We start from the raw sequence: 22,388 nt of genomic DNA on the forward strand, positions 1-22,388 counted from the left end.
GGAGGGAAACCAGGACTGCAACACTGAATACACTCGAACATCTACATTTATGGTAAGTGTACACAACTGTACTATGTTCTTCGTGTTTCACTGCTGCAGTCATCAAATTTGGGTTGATTCCCAAAGCTACGAAAAGGGTGGAGGCAGACAAGAAGACTGGGGGCTGGCTAGGATGCCCTGCAAGACTGCGGTAGCAAAGCCTGTCCTGGATTTGGAGAAGATAGGCAGGTGATAATGCTGGGTGAAGGTATGAACAGATGTCCATTTTGCAGCTTCCAGGATGTTCCTGGGGGGGACCCCTCTGAGAAAAGCTGCAGAGGTGGAGGTTGCTCTGGTGGAATGTGTCTGGACCCCCCTTGGGGGATGGTTTCCCATGCTGTTTGTAGCAGAAATGGATGCAGTGTGCTATCCATTTGGAGATTGCTTGTTTAGATATGGCCTTGCTCTCTGCTCCTGCAGTGAAGCTGACTAGCAATTGATCAGTTTTTTCTAAAAGATTTAGTCCTGTCCAGGGAAAATCTGAGCTGTATGTGCACATTTAGAGAGTGCAGAATCCTTTCCCCCTTGTTTTGTGGGTTAGGGAAAAAGGTGGGCAAATGAATGGATTGTTTGAGAGCCACACTGGACACCACACTTTTGGCATGAAGGATGGGTTAGTCCTGAAGGAGACCCTGTCAGCATGGAAAATGATGAAGGGCTCTACAGCCATAAGTGCTTGTAGCTCTGATACTCTTCTAGCTGAACTGATGGCCAGAAGCAAGGTGGTCTTCCAAGAGAGAAATTCTAACTCTGCTGAAGCTGCAGGTTTAAAGGGGGGAAGGGTGAGCTTTTCCAACACAAAAGTACGGTCCCAAGCTGGGGTAGGAGCCGTTCTGGGTGGCCTCAGGTTGTTAGCCCATCTTAGGAACTGTTTGATGAGAGGGTGTGAGAAAAGAGGTGGCTCTGTGCTGCAATGAGCAGCGATGGCAGAGGCATGAATTTTAATGGAAAGGAATGACAGACCCCTGCGTAGTAGGTCTGCCAGGTAATCCAGGATGAGAGGTACGGAGGGCTGTGCTGTTCAGACTCTCTTAGCCTAGATCCAGGTGCAAAACCCTTTCCATTTGTCAGCATAAGATTTTCTAGTGTTGGGGCGTCTGGCCTCACGTATAACATCTAGAACTTGTTTGCTTAGACTGGCAGCTTGAGGAGAGGTCAGGGAATAAGCCAGGCTGCCGGGTTGAGGATCTGCAATTGGGGATACATGAATTCTACATTTCGTTGGGCCAGGAGTGTTGCAATCAGAGGTAGGTGGCAGGGGTGACAGGCTGCACAGCAATGGGTACCAGTGCTGGCATGGCCAGTCTGGGGCAATCAGGATTGCCCTCGGTTTTTCCTCCCTTACCTTGAGCAGTACCCTTGAAATGAGTGGTAGAGGGGGAAATGTATAGACAGAGAGGTTTACCCACTGGAAGGATAGAGCATTCACTTTCCAGACTTTGCTGCGAGGTTCCCTGGTGCAGAATTTGCTGAGCTGATGGTTGGAGTGGGAGGCAAAGAGGTTGACCTTTGGGGTGGCCCATTTCTGGGTTACAAGGGTGTATGTTCTGTGGTCTAGCTGCCACTCTTGGAGGTCTAGCAGGTTTCTGCTTAAGTTGTCTGCCAGAGAGTTTAGACAGCCTGGCAGGAGTTGTGCTAACAGATGTAGCTGCATTGCTGAGGCCGTGTGCCAAAAGTTCATGGCAGGAGTCCCTCCCTGCTTGTTGATATACCACATCACTGTGGTGTTGTCTGTTTTGATCAGTAGAGTCCCAGGGGAGAGTAGGGGTCTGAAAGCTGTCAGGGCTTGTTGAACAACTAACATCTCTTTTTGGTTGATGTGCAGATGTATTTGATTTGGGCTCCATTGGCCCTGAATGCACCTGCAGTCCAGGTGAGCACCCCAAGCATAGTCTAATGCGTCTGTGGTGAGGGTCTGGGTGGCGTGGGGTTCTGAGAAAGGCAGTCCCTTGTTGTGGTAGCATGCTGCTGCCCACCAAAGAAAATCTTTCCTTAGACAAGGTATCACTGGTATAAATGTTTCCAGGTCGTGACAGTGCTGATACCAAAGGCTTTTAGGTACCACTGTAGTTTCCTCATATGCAGTCTGGCATATGGAATGAATAGAATGCAAGAAGCCATAAACCCTACAGCTTGCAGGATTTTCCTATCAGATAACTGGGTCCTGGTGGCTAGTTGAGAGAAGTAGGTTGTCAGGTAGGCTTGTTTTTCTGGAGTAAGGAATGCCTTCTGGGATGCTGTGTCCAGGCTTGCTTCCAGGAATACAATTTTTTGAGTGGAAAACAGTTTGGATTTCTTTTCATTGACAGTATACACTAGGGAGGTCAGTAGGTCCTTTACAAAGGTCAGGTGCTTGAGCAGCTTTTCCTGTCTGTCTGCCTGAATCAGGCAGTCGTCTAAGTATGGGTAAATTTGAAAATGTCTTTGTCTGCAAAAAGCAATGGGGGGAGCAAGACATTTTGTGAAAACTCTGAGAGTAGTAGATAAGCCAAAGGGAAGCACAGAGAACTGAAAGTGCAGTGATCCTGCCCTGAAACATAGGTATTTCCTGCATGATTCCCTGACTGGGATGTGTAGGTAGGCCTCTTTTAGGTCTAGGGTGGCTAACCAAGCATCCTTGGAAAGCATAGGTAAAAGCTGCTGGAGGGTGAGCATTATGAATTTTGGTATCACCAGAAAGGTGTTTAGAATGGATAGACAGGATGGGGTGCCATGTGCCCTCTTTTCCGAGTACCAGGAAGAGTCTGGAGTAGAAACCTTGGCCTATCTGTTCTGCAGGAACATGCTCTATTGCCCTTGTGGACAGCAGGGAAAGGACTTGCTTTTTGACCTCTGCCCACTGGTTTGGGGGAAGACCTGGGAACCCTTTTGGGGTTGGCAAAGTGTGAAAATAAAATTTGTATCCCTAGGACACTAAGTTGAGGACCCAGCGGTCGCTGGTAACGGTGGCCCAGTTTCTTACGTGGAAGGAGAGTTTTCCTCCTAGGGCACGAGCAGATGGGCAGAGGGAAGGGGTGAAAGTGTAAAGTCATTGTGAGGGCTTACCCTAAGGGGGTGGCTTTGCACTCCCTGGTTTTGAAGAGGAGGAACTCCATTGCTTAGATCTCTGCATTCCCTGGGGCTGTTGACTGGGGGGTCTGCTTCCCCTGGGTCTGGGCTGAGCTGACCTGGAGGAGGCAGAAAAGGACCAGTGCTTGGAAGAGCAATGCCTACTGAACCTCAGTGGCTAAACCTGTAAGAAGTCTTTAACTGTCTGCATAGATTTAGCTTTTTCTTCCATCTTTTTTAAGACTTCTTCTGCCTTGGTGCCAAATAAGTTGTCTTTGTGAAAGGGTGCGTCCAATAATTTGGATTTGACATGGTCTGGCAAGGTCTGTTCCTTATGCCAAGCATGCCTTCTAAGGACAGAACGAGTGACTGCTGCCCTGCAAGATGCTTCTAGGGAGTCAAAACCACATTGTAAGGTGTGCTTAGTTACTTCATTTACAGAATGCATTAACTCTTGTAACTCTTTATTTTCTGCACAAGCAGGGAAAGATGATATTTTTTGTTTGAGGAGTTCCATGGTATGTTGCTGATATTTCAGCGTAAGGAACTGACAATTTAATGCTCTAATAGTAAGAGTAGCAGAGGTGTATACGTTTTTTACCCCATCTGTCTAATACTTGGGAATCCCTATCGGAGGGAGTGGGATTCTTAGCTGAAGTTGCTTTGATTCCTTTAGGTCCTTGAGAGATGTCCTCGGGATCAGCAGTAGGATTTTTGAAAAGAAATTTGTGAGAGTCAGGGACTCTGTAATACCTCTATAGACCACAACGCAAACAGCTCACAGTTGAACGAATACCACACAGAACCGACCAGTGAAAAAAATAGTTCCTTTTTTTATTAAAAATACACGCATAAAACTCCACTGCCAATTATGAGCGGACAGGTGATCCACTGTGGTGACCCCTAACCGGGAAAAGCCGAAAGAAGAAGAAGACACGTTAAATCTCGCTCTAGCACCTCGGCTGTGAACAGCCTTTAATAGAGTACAATCACATAAATAAAACCTCAGCTTTTTATACTTTTGCATTAAATGAATTACTTCATTAAAAAAACAAATTAATCAATTAACAATTACTGAAATTCCATTATACCAAACACTTCCAAGTGCATTCTTGATTTAAGCCTCTAGGGCACATAGTATCAAAACTTTAAAATTAACATTGTTTCTTTCTTTAATACATTTTTTATATGTTGCTCTACCATTAATTCATTCATTTCTACTTTTTCCAAAATAGTTGCTTGTAACCCCTCCGGGTTACTGCTATGAAATTCTTTAAAATGAACTGCCAATGGACTAGGTGATTTACTTTTTCTTACATCTCTTATGAATTCTTTGAGTCTACATGAAAACTGCCTTTTACTTTCACCAACATAATTTTTTTTACATGGACATTTTAAGCAATATATAATTGTCTCTGTGTTGCAAGCATAAATTTTTCTAACTTGGAACTTTTGTCCATTAATATCTGTGAATTCTTTTACTATCATCCACAACATCCAGGAGAGGAGGAATGGCCAGAGGTCTGTGCTGTGAAAAATCTAAGAATTCGCAGAGTCTCTTTTTTGACTGAGGATAGTCCTGACATTCCCACTGGAAATGCTCCCTTAAGGTATGTAGGGTTTCCCCAAAGAAACAGTCCTCGGGTGGAGAGGCTGAAGGGATGGATTTCTCTGCATCAGAATCCTCATAAGCAGAGAGGGGTTGCATATCTTCATACTTGGATGCATCAGAGCCATCGGACTCCTGTTCAGATAAACTACTGGGGACAAGTCTCTTTCTTTCGGAAGGGGTAGCTTGACTTCCCCTAATAAGCATTATAAGGTCTTCCGTAATTTTAAGCATTTGAGTCTGAAGCAAAGAAGCAGGTGCCTGAGCTTGGGTCATCGTTTTTTTGTTAGTAGTTCGTACCCTAGGCCTCAGAAACTCGGTTGCTTTCGAAAGAAAAGAAGACGTGAAAGAAGTCGGTCTGTGTCGAGAATCAGTAGTGCGCAGTACTTCCTTGGAAGCCGGTGTCTGCTTAGCAGCTCCAGACCCATCCAAGGTAGAGACATCTGCAGGATCCTTAGTCGAGGAAGAGTCTCACTGCATACCTCACTCCAAATGGGTCTTGGTAGTGGCCTGCGAATCCACAGAAGTGGGCATCAGGGGCTGCGAAAACGCCTCACTGAGGACCGGGGACCAGGGAACTTACTAGCTTAACGGAAGCGTCATTGGCAGTTTTGGACCTGTGCGGTCTGTCTTTATCCTTACGTTTTTTCGGAAGATTGGTAGTCTGATGGTTTACAGAAGCCATATCGGAATTCGAAGACTGAGAGCGAAAATATCTAGCTACAATAAGGGCCCGACGACATATAGTTCTGGCATTGAACAAAACACAAAAGCGACAGCAGGGGACGTCGTGGCCTGGGCCTAAACAGGTGACGCTGTAAGAATGAAAATCTCATGTGGTATTTGATTTCTACAGGCGAGAAAATTGTTAACTTTTTCTGACATCGGTTAGAGCAAGAAAAAAGGATCCCATACAGGGTACTTAGCTTTAGAAGACTTCAACTTCAGTTCGGAAATGAAAGACTCAACTCGTGCAAACTACTTCTGCTTCGGGCTCCTCGGCAAGAAAGACTGATGTAATGGCATTGTCTGCCTGATTTTATACCACTGACAACCTGACGTCAGTCCTGGAGCGACAGCAACTGACGCAGAAATACTAAGCCTCTGGTATTCAGGCCGACTGAAAGCTACCCTGGCAGGGATAACCAAAATGTGATAACTGCAAAAGTGAAACATGAAGAAAGTACAGTTTTGTACCTACCATAAATGTAGATGTTCGAGTGCTAATACAGCTGCAGTCATAACAGATGGGTTGTCAGGCGGGTCCTCGATCGGCCGAATTCCAAAGTCTAGGTCCGGCGTCGGTTGTCGTCGCTTCTTCCCTGACGTCAGTGCGACAGGGGTAATAAAAGAACCAGCCAACGCAATTTTCTTCAGTTTTTCTTGCCCCAGATGTCAGGTGCCCCCAGAAGGAAGGCAATACATAAATTTATGTAATAATGCAGTGCAATATAATCAAAAAACAGTAGTTGCAAGCAAATACACCATAAATGAATACCCCAATCAATTTGTAAGAGGAGGTGTTAGCCAATAGGCCTGTCCCAAGAGGGGAAGGAGGGAGGGAAACCTGGACTGCAGCTGTATTAGCACTCGAACATCTACATTTATGGTAGGTACAAAACTGTACTATGTTCATCGTGCATACAGCTGCAGTCATAACAGATGGGTAGAATCCCAAAGCTAAAAAAGGGGTGGTAGGCACTAGGTGGAACTAGGAGGAGCCAGGATGCCCTGCAAGACTGCAGTGGCAAAGCCTGTTCTAGTTTTGGAGTATAATGGTAGGTGGTAGTGCTTGGAGAAGGTATGCACAGAACTCCAAGTGGCTGCTTCCAAAATATCTTTGTTAGGAACTCCTCTGAGGAAAGCTGCAGAGGTAGCTGTGGCCCTTGTGGAGTGAGATCTGATGCCTGCAGGCACAGCTTTACCATGAAAAGAGTAACAAAAGTGTATGCAGTGGGCTATCCATTTTGAGACTGTCTGTTTGGAAATTGGCTTCCCTTGAGCTCCTATGGCATAGAACACAAAGAGTTGTTCTGATTTTCTGAAAGGCTTTGTTCTGTCCAAATAATAACATAGCTGTCTGTGGATGTCCAAGGAATGTAGTAGTCTCTCCCCTTTTTTTGAGGATTAGGGTAAAAGGTAGGTAAGTGAATAGCCTGATTCAAAGCTACCCTGGATACCACATTTGGCATAAAGGACGGATTGGTTCATAAGGAAACTCTGTCCTGATGGAAAATGATGAAAGGCTGCACAGACGAGGGCTTGTAGTTCCGATACCCTGCGAGCTGAGGTAATAGCCAGAAGGAAGGCTATTTTCCAGGACAAATATTGCAAATCTGTTGAGGCAGCTGGCTCAAAGGGAGGCAAGGTCAGCTTTTCTAGAATGAAATTGAGGTCCCAAGCAGGTATTGGTTGTTTCCTTGGGGGTTTTATATTCTTAGCCCCTCTGAGGAACTGTCTTAAGAGGGGATGAGAGAATAAAGGAGGATCAGTGTTGTATTCTGCAGAAATGGCTGAGGCATGGATTTTGATGGAGGAGAATGAAAGTCCACTGCTTAGCAGCTCAGCTAGATACTGTAGTATTTGAGGTAAATTCAGTATTCCAGGATTCTGGCCCTTTCTCTCATTCCAGGCACAAAATCGCTTCCATTTTGCGGAGTAAGCTTTCCTAGTAGAAGGCCTTCTGGCCTCTAAAATGACATCCTGCACCTCCTTGGAGAGTAGGATCTGTTGTGAAGTTAAGGAATCTTCCATGCGGCCAGACTGAGTGTTTTCAGCTGACTGTGAAGAGTTTTGAAGCTGTGCTGAGTCAGAAGAAGAGGCATTAGAGATAGGGTCCATGGTGGGAAATGCGTCAGGCTCCTCAGGAGTGGGTACCAGTGCTGTCTTGGCCAGTCTGGAGCAATGAGAATCATCTTTGGTCTGTCTGCTTTGGTTTTTAATAGAACTTTGGGCAGCAGAGGAAGAGGTGGAAAGGCATAAACTGTCATTGTTGTCCAACTGAAAGAGAGAGCGTCCACTCTCCAGGCATGTGGATGAAAAGTCATTGAGCAGAATTTTGTCAATTGGTGATTTTTGTGGGAGGCAAAAAGATCTATGTCTGGCCTTCCCCATGCTTGAATTATTTCTGTAAAAACTTGAGGGTGCAACTTCCATTCATGTGGGTCTGTCATATTTCTGCTTAGGTTGTCTGCCAGCGTGTTTTCCTTGCCTGGCAAGTACTGTGCTTGAAGTTCGATTAACAATTCCAGAGCCATATTCCAAAGTGACATGGCCAGCCTGCATAGGGGGTATGAATGGGTTCCTCCCTGTTTGTTTATGTACCACATTACTGTGGTGTTGTCTGTCCTTATCAGTAGTTGGCCTGGATGCAGAAGGTCTTTGAAAGCTATAATAGCATTTATTACTGCTAGCATTTCCTTTTGATTGATGTGTAGGTGCTTTTCTTTTTGGGACCATTTGCCCTGAATGCACCGATCTGTCATGTGCGCCCCCCAGGCGTAGTCCGAGGCGTCTGTTGTGATGACTTGATTTGCTTGAGGCTTGCAGAATGGGAGACCTGTGTTTCTTTGGCATGCTTGAGCCCACCACAGAAATTCATTTTGAAGACATGGAATTAGTGGTATTATTGTTTCCAAACTGTGGCTGTGTTGAGACCATAGGTTTTTCAGGTACCACTGAAGTTTCCTCATATGCAGCTTTGCACATGGGATTAGTAGGATGCAAGATGCCATGAATCCCAGAGCCTGCAGGATTTTCCTTGCAGTCAGCCTGGTGAAATTTGCTAGTTTTCTAAGTATTGAGTTAGTTGCCCCTGTTTTTCTGGCGTGAGGTAGGCCATCTGGGTGTTTGTGTCCAAGTTGGCACCCAGGAAAATAATTTTTTGTGAGGGTATTAGCCTTGATTTCTTTTTGTTGACTGTGTACCCCAGAGAATTCAACAACATTATTACAAAAAACAGATGTTTCAGAAGTATGTGCTTGCTGTCCGCTTGGATCAGGCAGTCGTCCAAATATGGGTATATTTGTATCCCTTGAAGTCTGCAGAAGGCAATTACTGATGCCAAGCATTTCGTAAACACTCTGGGCACAGTAGATAAGCCAAAGGGCAATGCAGAGAACTGATAATGGGTTGAACCTGCAAGAAATCTGAGATATCTTCTGCAATTTTGTCTGATTGGGACATGCAGGTATGCCTCCTTGAGGTCCAATGTTACCAGCCAAGACTCCTTGCCCAACATGGGAAGAAGCTGCTGTAATGTGAGCATCTTGAATTTTGGCATGAGTAAAAATGTGTTTAAGATGGATAGGTCCAAAATAGGTCTCCAATCTTCCCTTCCTTGGTACCAGGAATAGTTTGGAATAAAAACCTTGACCTTGTTCTTGAGTAGGTACCTCTTGAATAGTTTTCATGTCCATGAGATCTGAAATTTGTCTTTGTGCCTCTGCCCTTTGATTGTGTGGCAGGTTTGGCATGCCTCTTTTTTGTGGAAGGGTGTGAAAATGGAATCTGCAGCCTCTGTTTATAATGTCCAGGATCCATTTGTCTTTTGTGACAATATGCCAATTTTTCAAAAATAATGCCAGTTTTCCGCCTAAGGGTGCTGCCATTTGAGCCTTGCTTGGCATGCAAAGTGGAAAGTCATTGGGTTTGCTTCCTAAATGGCTGTGAACTATCCTCACCACCTCTTTGTGTAGGAGCTTGCTATTGTCTGCCTCTAAATGATCCTTGAGATTGCCCTCTGCCCCTCGGGCGCCTGTATCTACCTCTTTGGGGTCTGTCCGTGGCTGGAAAGGACCAATTTTTGGAAGGCCAATTTCTACTGAAACGTGAAGGTTGTACCTGTAGAAAATCTTTCACTGTTTGCATTGATTTAGCCTTTTCCCCCATTTTCTTTAATACCTCCTCAGCTTTAACACCAAATAATACATCTTTTTGTAGAGGGGCATCTAGTAATTTAGCTTTGACCTGATCTGGTAAGGTTTGCTCCTTGAGCCAGGCATGTCTACGTATGACTGATCCTGTAACAGCAGCTCTACATGAGGCCTCCAAACCACATTGCAAGGTATGTTTACCCACTTGTTCTGCACTATGCATCAAATCCTGCAACTCCTTCAAGTCTGGATGTTCAGGTTGTGACATTTTGCTTCTCAACTGTGATAACAGAAACTGTTGGTACTTTAACATATGGAACTGGCAGTTTAATGCCCTCATGGTTAAGGTGGCCGAGGTGTATACCTTTTTTCCCCACCTTTCTAAAGATCTGGAATCTCTCTCTGAAGGTAGTGGATTTTTAGCAGTGGAGGCCTTAATTCCCTTGGGGCCCTGTGAGATAGTTTCTGGGTCAGCCGCATGGCTTTTGTATAAGAATTGGTGTGAGTCAGGAACCCGGTAGTACCTGTCAGGGTTGACTGGGGCTGGAGGTAAAGAGCCTGGGTTAAGGCAGGCTTCCGAATACACATCATCTAGTATTTCTAAGACAGGAGGTATAGCCAGAGGCCTGTGCTGAGGGAGCAAGAGAAAATCCCTAAGCCTTTTCTTGGAGTCTGAGTACTCTTGGCCTTCCCAGTGGAAGTGTTCCCTCAAGGTATGCAAGGTTTCCCCAAATGAGTAATCCTCAGGGGGGAGACAGAGGGAATGGACTCCTACATCAGAATCTTCAAAAGGGGAGTATGAATGTTCCTGTTCATCAGAGTGCTCTGAAATAATGGAGGCCTGGTCCGAGGAGGGGGATTCTTCCTCCACTCTGGGCCTTTTGTCCAGGGGGGGGTTGAGAACCCCTGATAAGAGTAATTAAATCCTCAGCCATTTTAAGCATCTGTTTTTTAGGCATGGGGCCTGGAGAAGGGCCCTGTGTAGCTTGTCTCTTAGAATGCAAGGCAGCTTTAGACTTAGTGAAAGCCTTGATGGAAAAAGAAGAGGAAGGCCTGAAGACACCTTGAGAGGAGGCAGACCTGTCTACATTCTGAGTTTCACCACCTAGAGTGGCTTCGGTATCTGTAGTCGGGGTGTGGGCCGAGGAGCCTGCGACCTCGGGCACAGCAGACACCACCAATGAAGTGTTGTCGGTAGGCAGGGGCTGCGTAGGCGCCTCGCTGAGAACCGAACCACCTGTAGTCGGCTTTGGCGTGGTGTCGGTAGAGGCCGCGGACCTCGTGTGTCGGTCCTTATCTTTGCATCTTTTAGTCAAAACTGGAGTCGGAGTATCCGACGACATAATGTAATTAAATTTTTTGCCAAAATAGTGCTGGGCGAACTCCGCCCGACGCTTAATGGTGCGTTTGTTGAATGTAGCAAAAAAAATGACAGACCGAGACGTCGTGGTCTGGGCCTAAGCAAGGAATGCAGAGGGAATGAAAATCCTCATGCGGTATTTGCTTCCCACATGAAATACAATTATTAACTTTGCCTGACATCGGTCTGAGGCAAGAAAGGTTTCCCCAACAGGGTACACTTCGGTTGCAAAATTTTCGTAATATCAGGAGCTGGCCGACCGGCACTTGTGAACTGCTTCTGCTTCGGGCACCGCGCGGCAAGAAAGACTGAAGAAAATGGCGACGGCTGGTTCTTTTATACCCCTGTCGCACTGACGTCAGGGAAGAAGTGACGACAACCGACGCCGGACCTAAACTTTGGAATTCGGCCGACCGAGGACCCGCCTGACGGCAGAGAACCCATCTGTTATGACTGCAGCTGTATGCACGATGAACATCATCAGTAGGTTTTTCCACATTGAAAAGAAGAGGCATTGTTGTGCGATTTTTGATTGACTGGTATACTGGCAGATGGGCCAATCATAAATTGCAAAGCCGAACCACTACTGTTCTGCATGAAAGACCAAACCATTTTTTTTTTTTTTGGTCTTCACTTAGTGTGAAGGACCCACCTATCCCTACCTGGCCATTTAGAAATCTGGCAACCCTGGTATTGGCTGAAAAAGGACCTCGTACCAGTTCACTTACCTGGTTAACAACATTTAAATAAAATAAGAATAAAAACAGCTAATTCTCTGTGGATGCAAAGTTGTTTTTTGTATTAGTGTGTCTAAGGGTGGTGCATATCATCTTGGCATTATTTAAAGAGAAGAATGTGCTGTGAGTAATGCTAAACTGCAGAGATTACAAAAAACAAAAACAATACTTTGCTTCTAAGGTATTAGGAGCAGCTACCTTTTGCTAGAATCAAGACTGCCTCTCTGTGTGTCATCCATGCAGTCTTAACATCGTGGTGGTGCTGAGAGAGGCATATGGAAATTAATCTTAACTGCAGTCATTACTAGAATACAAACAACATTTGGCTGCCTGGGTAGCAGGAGCAGATGCATTTAACTCTCTGCAAGTGTAATGGCTGCTATTTTTGTGTTTGAACTTTTTTCAGTGAATCAAACAATCTAAACTCTGTTCGATGGGATTAGTAGAACTTATATCAGTTAAACATTTGTTTCAGTAGAGTGTAGCCAACATCCAGAACATTACAATTATGTACATCAATGTACATCACAATCAAGATCAAGTGCATGAGTGGGAGAAAAGAAGAGGGAAGTCTGGGGGCTGGCTTTTCTAGCGTAATGTATAAGAACAGAAAATTCCAATAGCTACTCAGTGAATGTGCCTGAAGTCGGACAGAAGTTTCATAAAAAGATTGAACACTGCCAGTTTCACAAACTTGTATAGTGTGTGTTCCCATGTTACCCGATGCATGCAGTCAAAAAAAAATGTTTCTGAGCACAGGACCAGGTCAATTACAGTAGGTGGTTAAAGAATGACTCAATCAGCCACTTGGGCAAATTTTTAAAAAAATATTTCCTAATGGCAACATAAGGAAAAAAGGATGTTCACAGTAAACACTACATTTTTAGAGGCAAGCCTGAGTACACACACAACAAACAACAAAGGAATTCAGTACTTTAACACAAATTTTAACAGACATGAAAAAATATAACTGACAGAAAGAGCATAACTCATGCTTACCTTCTTTTTCTGGCTTCATCAGCTGACACCACGGCACAAGGTAAGTGATTTCATTTTCTTGCTTATCTAACAGCGGCAGCATCTTCGTCATGTATTTTTCTTGCCATTCTTTGTCTTGACCTAGTGCTGCCCTCACAGTTGCCCTGTGCGTATAATCATCTAAAAGCAAAAGAAAAATAAAGTGTTCGCTAAGACATGATTTAATTAGAACATCAGAGTTTTTTTTTCTTACACAATGGAGTTGCTAATAGGTTGTGTTTCATGTATAGCCAGGGATCAGGCCTGTCACAATCAATTCCATCTTCTCACACTAGAATGGAAGAATTAGTTGTTAGTTACTCATTCCCTTCCCAACGCAGAAGCTTTTGGTCTTAGTGGAACACTAATACAGCAGGGACTACCACTGGTGCGGGCAGATGCCCCTGCTTTACATAGGTGCATCAGCCTAACTACTACACTTTAAGTGTTTTAGCTACATGGTGTCACCCATCTAGAAAGCAGAATGTAATAAAGTTACCAAGTATTTAGGCTATTTGGACAGTGTTAATATGACTACAGATTCACATTTTTCAGATGGGAAAAGAAATTGTATATTTTGTAGAAACTGGACAAGGAACATAGTCAGAATTGCTGTTGTATGTGAAGACAAGTGAAAAGATCCTGACCACTATGCTCAACTTCTTAGTGAAAGATGCATTTACTGAAAAATGAAGGTTATTCCTTAAGACTACATATATACAGAATAAGGAAAGTCTCTTCACAATTTAGCTTAGGGTTCGGACAGAGGTGCTACCCCATTCCAAAACTGTGGTTAATGGTGGGGTGCCTAATTCTTCACCAGGATCCCAGACTGACCACCATCTCAGAAATGTTTGGTCAAAGTATGCTCAAACAGCAGACTCCTCTTCTACCAGGTTACTAGTAGATTATTAAAGAGAATTAAGCTTTTCACCATGATACAGTAATTTAAACCCAGGTTTTCTCTGAGCGGTTAGATAGTTCTAGAGATTAGAAGAAAAGGGATCAAGACCTTGAGCCAGAGCGAAATGGAGAAATGCCCTGGCTTTATGCTTTGGGTTACCCAAGAGTCACAATCTCAATCTGACACATCATTCAACACAATAACAGGGTACAGGTACCCCAAAATATATGTAGCAAGATGTGTTTCAGTCCCTCTAAAAGATATGAATGGAAGAGGGTTAGTGCAAAATGCAGTCTATCTTAATTTAAGCCAAGCTAGGAAAACATCTGTTCTAAGCCAAAATAGTTGCCAGTGTTTGTGTGGGGCACTAGCTGCAGAACTGTACAAGCTGCCAATACACCAACAAGGTGAGAGAGGCAAAACACCAACAAGGTAAGAGGGTAATAATACCAACAAGGTGAGGGGTGCATACTTGTGCCCTTCTCCTGAAGGGAAGCTACTCACTTCCCAAGGTTCTATGGGTAGAGCAGAACTGGGAAAATTGTGCTTTCCTAGGGTACAAATAAGTATATCTTTATGTAATCTCAGAATGCAAATTATTTCTGCATATCATAAGGATGAACAAGGATGCTTAGGACAGGCTTTGCAGGCTGACTTACAGCATATCCAGACAGAGTTCCTCCCTTAAACCATGATCCACTACAGTAGAAATGCTGTAGTCTAGCATCCAAAGACTCAGAATTCACCTCTAGTCAGGGAGCAAGACATGGTCCTACCAGAACTGTCCAGACAGAACACACACATATATATATATATATATATATATATATATATATATACGTACATATTTAAACACACATACACATATTTATATATATATATATATATGGATTCACTTTAGAAGCTCGAAATACTGAAATATCGAAATTCAATATTTCAAGCCATAAAGTGGAATCCTGAAAACAGCTAAACCTCAGAAGTGCGAAATTCAAAACCTCGCATACCGGAGGTTTTGAATTAGCGCTTCTGGTGTTTCGCTGTGATTATGGATTCAGGTAAGTGTTGATGTGTTAAGGGTTTTGGGTAGGGGCTGTGGTGTGTCTTAGTCTGTTTTGTTACTGTGATGTATGTGTGCGACGAGAATGTAGCTTGTGTGGTGGTGTTTTATGTGGTTTTGCATATAGTGCGACCTCAAAGTTAGAATATTTAAGTAGGGGGGGTGTGGGGAGGTGCAGCCCCCTACATTGGGGGGTGCAGGGGTACTTGCCCCCACTTTTATGTTGTACAGAGCTTGTGTGTGTGTGTGTGTGTGTGTGTGTGTGAAGGAAGGTGTGTGTTTGTGGACAGCAGAGGCGCCAATTCAAAATCTCTGGTATGCGAGATTTTGAAATTCACACTGCTGAGCTTTCGTTCTCGTTAGGTTTCGACTTTATAGCCTCGAGATACTAAATTTCGACATTTCAGTATTTCAAGGATATAAAGTGTATATATATATATATATATATATATATATATATATATATATATGTGTGTGTATGTGTGTGTGTATTACATATATATATGTGTATATATACACACACACACATATATATATATATATATATATATATATATATATATATATACATATATATAGACACAGACACACACACACATATAATGGGTCCAATGAAATGTGTTGAATCTGTCATTGGTCAATATCTGTTTAGCTGACAAAATATGACTGACAAGTGCAAGTTAGTATATATAATTAGCAGGAGGTGCAGGGGATGCAGGGGGAAGGGGCTTGCTCTCCTGCAAAAAAAAAGTTTTATTTTACTTTCTTAAGTTTAAGTTTTGCATGTACTATTAAATTAAAGTCTGGGCTCTGGCTGGGCCATTCCAAAACTTTAATTTTCTTCTGGTGAAGCCATTCTTTGTTGATTTGTATGAATGCTTGAGGTCATTGTCATGTTGAAAGGTGAAATTCCTCTTCATCTTTCTAGCATATGCCTGAAGGTTTATATGTATGTATGTATGTATGTATGTGTGTGTGTGTATAACACACAGACACACATATAAATATATTATATATATGTACATGAATACACAGACACACAAGTATATATACAGTGGATACAAAAAGTTTACACACCCCTGTTAAAATGCCAGGCTTTTGTGATATAAAAAAATGAGACCACAATAAATCATTTCAAAACTTTTCCCACCTTTAATGTGACCTACAATCTGTACAATTCAATTGAAAAACAAATCTGCTGGGGGAAAAATATAAAAAATAAAAAACGTACAGTCGTCTTGGGTAGGAGTTTATCAGCATTGCACATCTTATCTTGACTTGGCAATATGTGCCCACTCTTTCTTGCAAAAGCGCTCCAAATCTGCCAGATTGTGAGGGTATCTTTTGTGCACAGCCCTCTTCAGGTCACCTCACAGATTTTCTATAGGATTTAGGTCTGGGCTCTGGCTGGGCCATTCCAAAACTTTAACTTTCTTCTGGTGAAACCATTCTTTTGTTGATGTGGGATGTATGCTTGGGGTCATTGTCATGTTGAAAGGTAAAATTCCTCTTCATCTTTCTAGCAAATGCCTGAAGGTTTTGGGCCAAAAGTGACTGTTATTTGGAACTGTTCATAATTCCCACCACCTTGACTAAAGCCCCAGTTCCAGCTGAAGAAAAGCAACCCCAAAGCATGATACTGCCTCCACCATGCTTCACTGTGAGGATGGTGTTCTTCTGGCATGCAAAGTGTTGTTTTTGTGCCAAATGTACCTTTTGGAATTGTGGCCAAAAAGTTCAACCTTCGTCTCATCAGACCATAACACATTTTCCCACATGCTTTAAGGAGACGATGCATTGTTTTGCAAATTTTATTTGGGCTTGGATGTTTTTCTGTGTAAGAAAAGGCTTCCATCTTGCAACCCTACCCCATAGCCCAGACATATGTAGATTACTGGAGATTGTTGTCACATGTAGTACATAACCAGCACTTGCCAGAAATTCCTGCAGCTCCTTCAGTGTTGCTGTAGGTCTTCTGGCAGTCTCCCTGACCAGTTTTCATCTAATCTTTTCATTAATTCTGGAGGGACGTCCAGTTCTTTGCAACATCACAGTTGTCCCATATTTTCTCCACTTTTTGATGACTGTTTTCACTATGTTCCATGTTACATCCAATGCTGTGGAATTTTTTTTGTACCCTTCTCCTGACTGATACCTTCCAAAAATGAGATTCCTTTCATGCTTTGTAAGTGCTCTGTGAACCAATTTGGGGTTAAGAAGAGTCTCTTTACTTAATGGCAGGTGTGTACCCATGAAGACTGAATGCAATAATTAAATCAAACGGTGCTTCATCAAAGTATTAGTTTAAGGGTGTGCACACTTATGCAACCAGGTTATTGTACATTTTTTATTTTTCATATTTTTCCCCCCAACAGATTTGTTTGTTTTTAATTGAATTGTACAGGTTATAGGTCACATTAAAGGTGGGAAAAGTTTTGAAATTGTTTATTGTGGTCTCATTTTTTATATCTATATATGGCATTTTAACAGGGGAGTATAAACTTTTTATACCCACTATATATATATATATATATATATACACACACACATATATATATATATATATATATATATATATATATATATATATATATATATATACATATATATATATATATATATATATATACATATATATATATATATATATATATATATATATATATACATACATATATATATATATATATATATATATATATACATATATATATATATATATACACACATATATGGGTCTAGAACTATTCATTGAAAGCACATTTCACTGAAACACATATGACTGTGCAAAATTCACTGAAAGCTCAATTCACTGAAAACACAATTCACTGAACGTTATATATGGCCTTTTCCCCACTGTAGTGTGACCCTGGAGTTAGTATATAAAGTAAGGGGCGTGTGGGGGGCATAGCCTCCTACCTGTTTTAAATATTTTGAACTATATGCATGGATACTTGCTATTACAATAAGTTACTCTTTTCTGAACTTAATGTATATGCAAACGATGTGGGGGGCAGTGCCCCCCCCCCTTACTATATATATATATATATATATATATATATATATATATATATATATATATATATATGTATGTATACTAACTTCAGGGTCGCACAACAGTAAATACATCCGCTCTTGTGAGCCTGAGCAGTGGTTGAAATTGGTCCTTTCTGGATCGGCCCATTAACTTACTGAACACGCACTCTAAATAAATAAATAAATAAATAAAGGTGGGATCAGGAGATTTAATATGCAGTGTCTGCTGTAGGCATGGTCAAATGTCTTTACACTTAAAGCAGTGCCTGATGTTGGCTACTCACAAATCAGCCACATAGGCACTGTGTAGATCTGCAGCTCAGCTTCAAATGTACAAACTTTTCACCAACAAATATTAGAACTGAGATCTGAACTATGTGAGTAGCAGTAATGAAGCAACAGCTCTTGGATTTAGTAGGTTTAAGTAATCTAAACTCAACACCACAGCATGCACTAGTACAAAATGTGGGATCTTCACAGAAAAGTGCCTGTGAATGGATTAGTAAAGGGGGTGAACCCAATCACAGGTCCCATCAAGGGGTATCCCCAGTGTTAGAACCTTGAAATCATGTTAACTTTTCTGTCAAAGAAACTGCTGGGATTACCCAACTGCCAAATTAAATCAAGGCAAGGAGAATTTGATTGCTCAGTATACAAGGAAAAGGCCCAGAAATTAAGAAAGATGAAAAACCCTATGGTGCATCCTGCCAAAAGAACCTCCCTAATTCATTTGCTGACAGCATTACATGCCACCCAGATGTTCAAAATGAGTAAATATTCTTTCTGTGATGAGTTGGGATACTTCTGCTGATGTACAGCACGTCCTGTTTACGTTTTTTCCCATGTGTGTTGGGGGGGTTGCTGTTACTGCTGCTAATGGTGTGTCAGCACGTCCAGGACCTGCTGGCTTTTTCTGCTGCTTTTATTTTGCTTGTACTGATTTCTCTGCAACTGACAAGCAGAAACAGAGTAACTCACTGGGAAAGTTTGCATATCACTTAGTTACTGAAAAATGCATCAATGACTTGACATTTTCTTCTAACTTTATCAAAAACATCTGCTAAAGCAGTTCAAATAAGAAGCTAGTGTCCAAGAGTGTATGTAAGAGCTGAACCTTAACTTTTTCAGAGAAGGGCTATGTCCCAGCCATGTAAACCAATTCAAAACAGTACCAGAGGTAACACCTCAAAAACTGACATCTAGACTATTGCATCCACATTTTATGCCATCAGTTTTCATTCTGTCAAACTGCTTATGCAAATTAAGTCAAACCAAGTTTTTGTTTGTTCACCGAAGCCAATATCAACCTTGTATTATTACATCTAGGAATGTTAACAGAGCAGGGCTTTTCACTTGCACCTGTAAGCACAGACTGGAGAACTGGAACAGACACTTTGGACCATGATCAGGCATTGCCTACTTCCAGAAATGTTCACTGCCAGTCTTAGACAAGTGTGTCCTGTGAGAAAACTAAAAGTTCTGGGAGACTTAATGGCATGGCTTACCCCAGAACTCAAGGTTCTGAAAGAGATGATAGGTGATTTGCTTACTGCAGCATCAGTGACAAAACCTCACAGCTACTTACAACACCCGCAGCAATAAGAACAAAGCTTTGCTCATAACTGCTAAAAGTTACTACTATCCAAGGCCATCAAGAAAGATAGCTTCCCAACAATAAACACTTCTAGAAAGAACTAAGTGAGCTGCTAAAAGGAGTCTTCTAAAGACTGCAAAATGCAAGTACAGTCATGCAAGTAAACTTGTCATAAGAGTAAACGTTCAAATAGATCACTGTTGTAGTAGCCTAAGCAATTTGGGGCATATCCTACTTAGGATCAGACATCCAGACAGCTTACAAATCTTTAGGGCACTTCCAGGTGCCAAATTAGTGATTGCCTGCCTCAGAAACAAGGGAAGCTATAACCCAGCTAAGAAAATATATACTAGAAGAATGGGGAAGATGCGGCCAGCCACTGTAGAGTATTTCTAGCAAACCCTGCTGTGGTCCTAGAGAAAGAGCCAATTTTATAGTGCTTAGTAAAAGTGTCAACTGAAGACCATGTTGCTGCCTCTAGAATACTTTGAGTCCACCTCTTACAAAAAGCAGAAGATGTAGCTGTATCCCTGGTAGAATGGTCTCCGATTTTGTCCAGGACTGCCTTGCTACGATGTGAATAACAAAACTGAAAGGCATGAAACAATCGTTTCAAAACAGTCTCTATACCACCAAAAGGACAGACAAAATAAACCAGGAACAAAAACACAAAGCTGGCGCCAAGGAGTGGAAAGTCCAACCTTCAAATCCAATGCTCACCAAAAAGCAGTTTGTATGAAAAGTGTTCCGTTGGCCAGTAAAAGTATGCTGAATAAACAGATCCAAGCAGCAAGGGTGAGACCAGAAGAAAAAGCCAAACGTAAAATCCCTTTAACGCAAGGTTTATTAAATTACAAAAAACTAGCGTTTTCGCTGGAGCCACAGCTACAGCTTCTTCAGAAATACAACTTTTTTAAAAGTACGGTGAACTCTTTTAAAGCACGTTATGTGCGTGGGGTTTTACGTTACAGAAACAAGTTAAAGGCATACACACTCTGTAAAAAGTGCTTCACGCCAAGCCCTCAATTTATACAAATGTCATTAAAAATAACTTAACTATTTATAATACCAGATGAATGCTGAACTATTTAAACAGCAAAAATCTTAATATAAGAACCTTAAAAAATCCTTTAACCATTAAAAACCTATCATCTAACCATGGTCATAATGACCAACTATCACCTACATAAACCCAAAAAAATATATATATATCCAAAAAAATAATAAGTAACCAGCTTCACTTATTTAGTTGCCCTTAGGTAACTAAACTACACAAAATATAAAAAATATAAAAAAATATATATGTGTGTACGCTTAACTAAGAATACAAACCACTTTATTTGTGTGCTTATTAAAAAGCAATCTAAATACTTATGATATAAATTATAACATAAGCCCAAAAACAATGTGTGTAAAAGTGATGAATCCTTTTGTACATAAATTTAACCCATTTCTAATATATATGTCAATTAAAAACAACCATTTAAATTTTCACTAATATTTAAAAACATACTTAGAAACTAATATTACCTTTGTAGCAATATGTTACAAGGTAAGTCAACATTAAAGTGGTTCTAACCATAACAGTGACCATTGTTAGAAATTGACAATTGAAAATTAAAAATTACATATTTTAATTCACAACAAGGTCCTTGCCTAACTGTATAGTTTAAACCAGGATAATACATGTTCAACAGAGAATTTCTGATTGTTTTAATTCGTAGAATTCTCCAATACTGAAACTAATCCTACAGAGTGCCCTTATGAAAATCAACGTTTATAACTTTTCATTTTTAGTACACAAGCAATGTTGCAGTGTTCGTTCAAACCAGGAAAGGAAAAAGAATCTAATAATAATTGCCACTCTAGTTCTCTGTTTTCTAAAAATAGAGAAATTGTCCTGCTCTTTCTGATTTAAGGACCTGGTCGACTGAAAACTGTGCCCCTCATGTTTGTCTATATGCTTGGCTAGGGCATTAGTTTTGTTCTTTTTCCTTATAGCATAAGAGTGTCCGTACACCCTATCACGCAGTCTTCTATCAGATTTTCCTACATAAAAAGCTGAGCAACAGTTACAAGTAGCCAAATACACAATAGATCTCGATTCACAGTTCAATTTGTGATTAATATTACATTTCTTTTCACGGACTATAAAAGAATTAGCTACCCTTACTAAGTGACAGTAATTACAAGTGCCATATTGAGAACAACCTTTATTTTTTGTTGCCCAACTAGATACTTTTGATCTTCCCAAAATAGATTTCAAATTATTGCCCCTTCTATAAATAACCTTAGGTTTAAATCCAAGTTTTTCCAAGAGTTGTTCATCATTGGTAATAAAATACCAGTTTTTGTAAAGGATAGACTTAATGCTGTTTGAGTCTAAACTAAAGTTGGTAATAAAACTACTACCCTTAACAGAACTAACTACGTCCATAGGGGAGGTAGACACGTTGTTTATACTGTCCCTGTCCATACCTGTACTTAAAACATCCACAGTAACAATTGGAAAACTATTTCCTTGTGGTAGAAGAGGTGAGTATTGACCTAGGTTTCTTTTATTGTTAACTTCTTCAAAAATCTCGTTGAATAACAGAATCGGGTAGCCTCTGTTGGTGAACATGTTTTTCAAAATCTCACATTCATCCAAAAATATACTCTCCCTGCTACACATTCTAGATGCCCGTATTATTTGCCCTTTAATGATAGCCTTCTTTTGTTTAAAGGGGTGGCAACTCTTGAAGTGTAGTAGGGAGTTACAGTAAGTTGGTTTCCTATATATGTTAGAATAAAATTCACCTTTAAGGAAGTCTTTAGACAGTCTAATGTCTAAATAGTCAATTTCTGACTCTGAGAATTTAAATGTGAATTTTAAAAACGATGTAGTCCCATTAATTGATGTTACAAAATTCTTGGCCAGTGTACTCCCTCCTTCAAACAGTATAAAGATGTCATCCAAGTATCTAGTATAAAACTTAATTGGACTCATCCTTTCGTTGTTGTTAAACAAGAAATATTTCTCCCAATATGCCATGAAAAGATTTGCAACGCAGGCCCCACAAGGGGAACCCATCGCTACTCCTTGATTTTGTTTATAATATTTCCCATTAAAG

The 22,388-nt window shown here is 41.3% G+C and overlaps 1 protein-coding gene across 1 annotated transcript in view; it reads right to left on the bottom strand.

Annotated features, from left to right (window-relative positions):
• Positions 1 to 22,388, bottom strand: part of NIPSNAP3A (nipsnap homolog 3A) — a 484,684-nt gene that overhangs the window by 323,089 nt on the left and 139,207 nt on the right. The window contains exon 3 of the mRNA XM_044061013.1: positions 12,667 to 12,825. Coding sequence (XP_043916948.1) covers positions 12,667 to 12,825 — 159 coding nt within the window. The remainder of the gene's footprint in view (positions 1 to 12,666; positions 12,826 to 22,388) is intronic.

This window comes from Protopterus annectens, chromosome 2.part0, assembly GCF_019279795.1.
Source record: "Protopterus annectens isolate FY-2018-M chromosome 2.part0, PAN1.0, whole genome shotgun sequence".
Classification (NCBI taxonomy): domain Eukaryota; kingdom Metazoa; phylum Chordata; order Ceratodontiformes; family Protopteridae; genus Protopterus; species Protopterus annectens.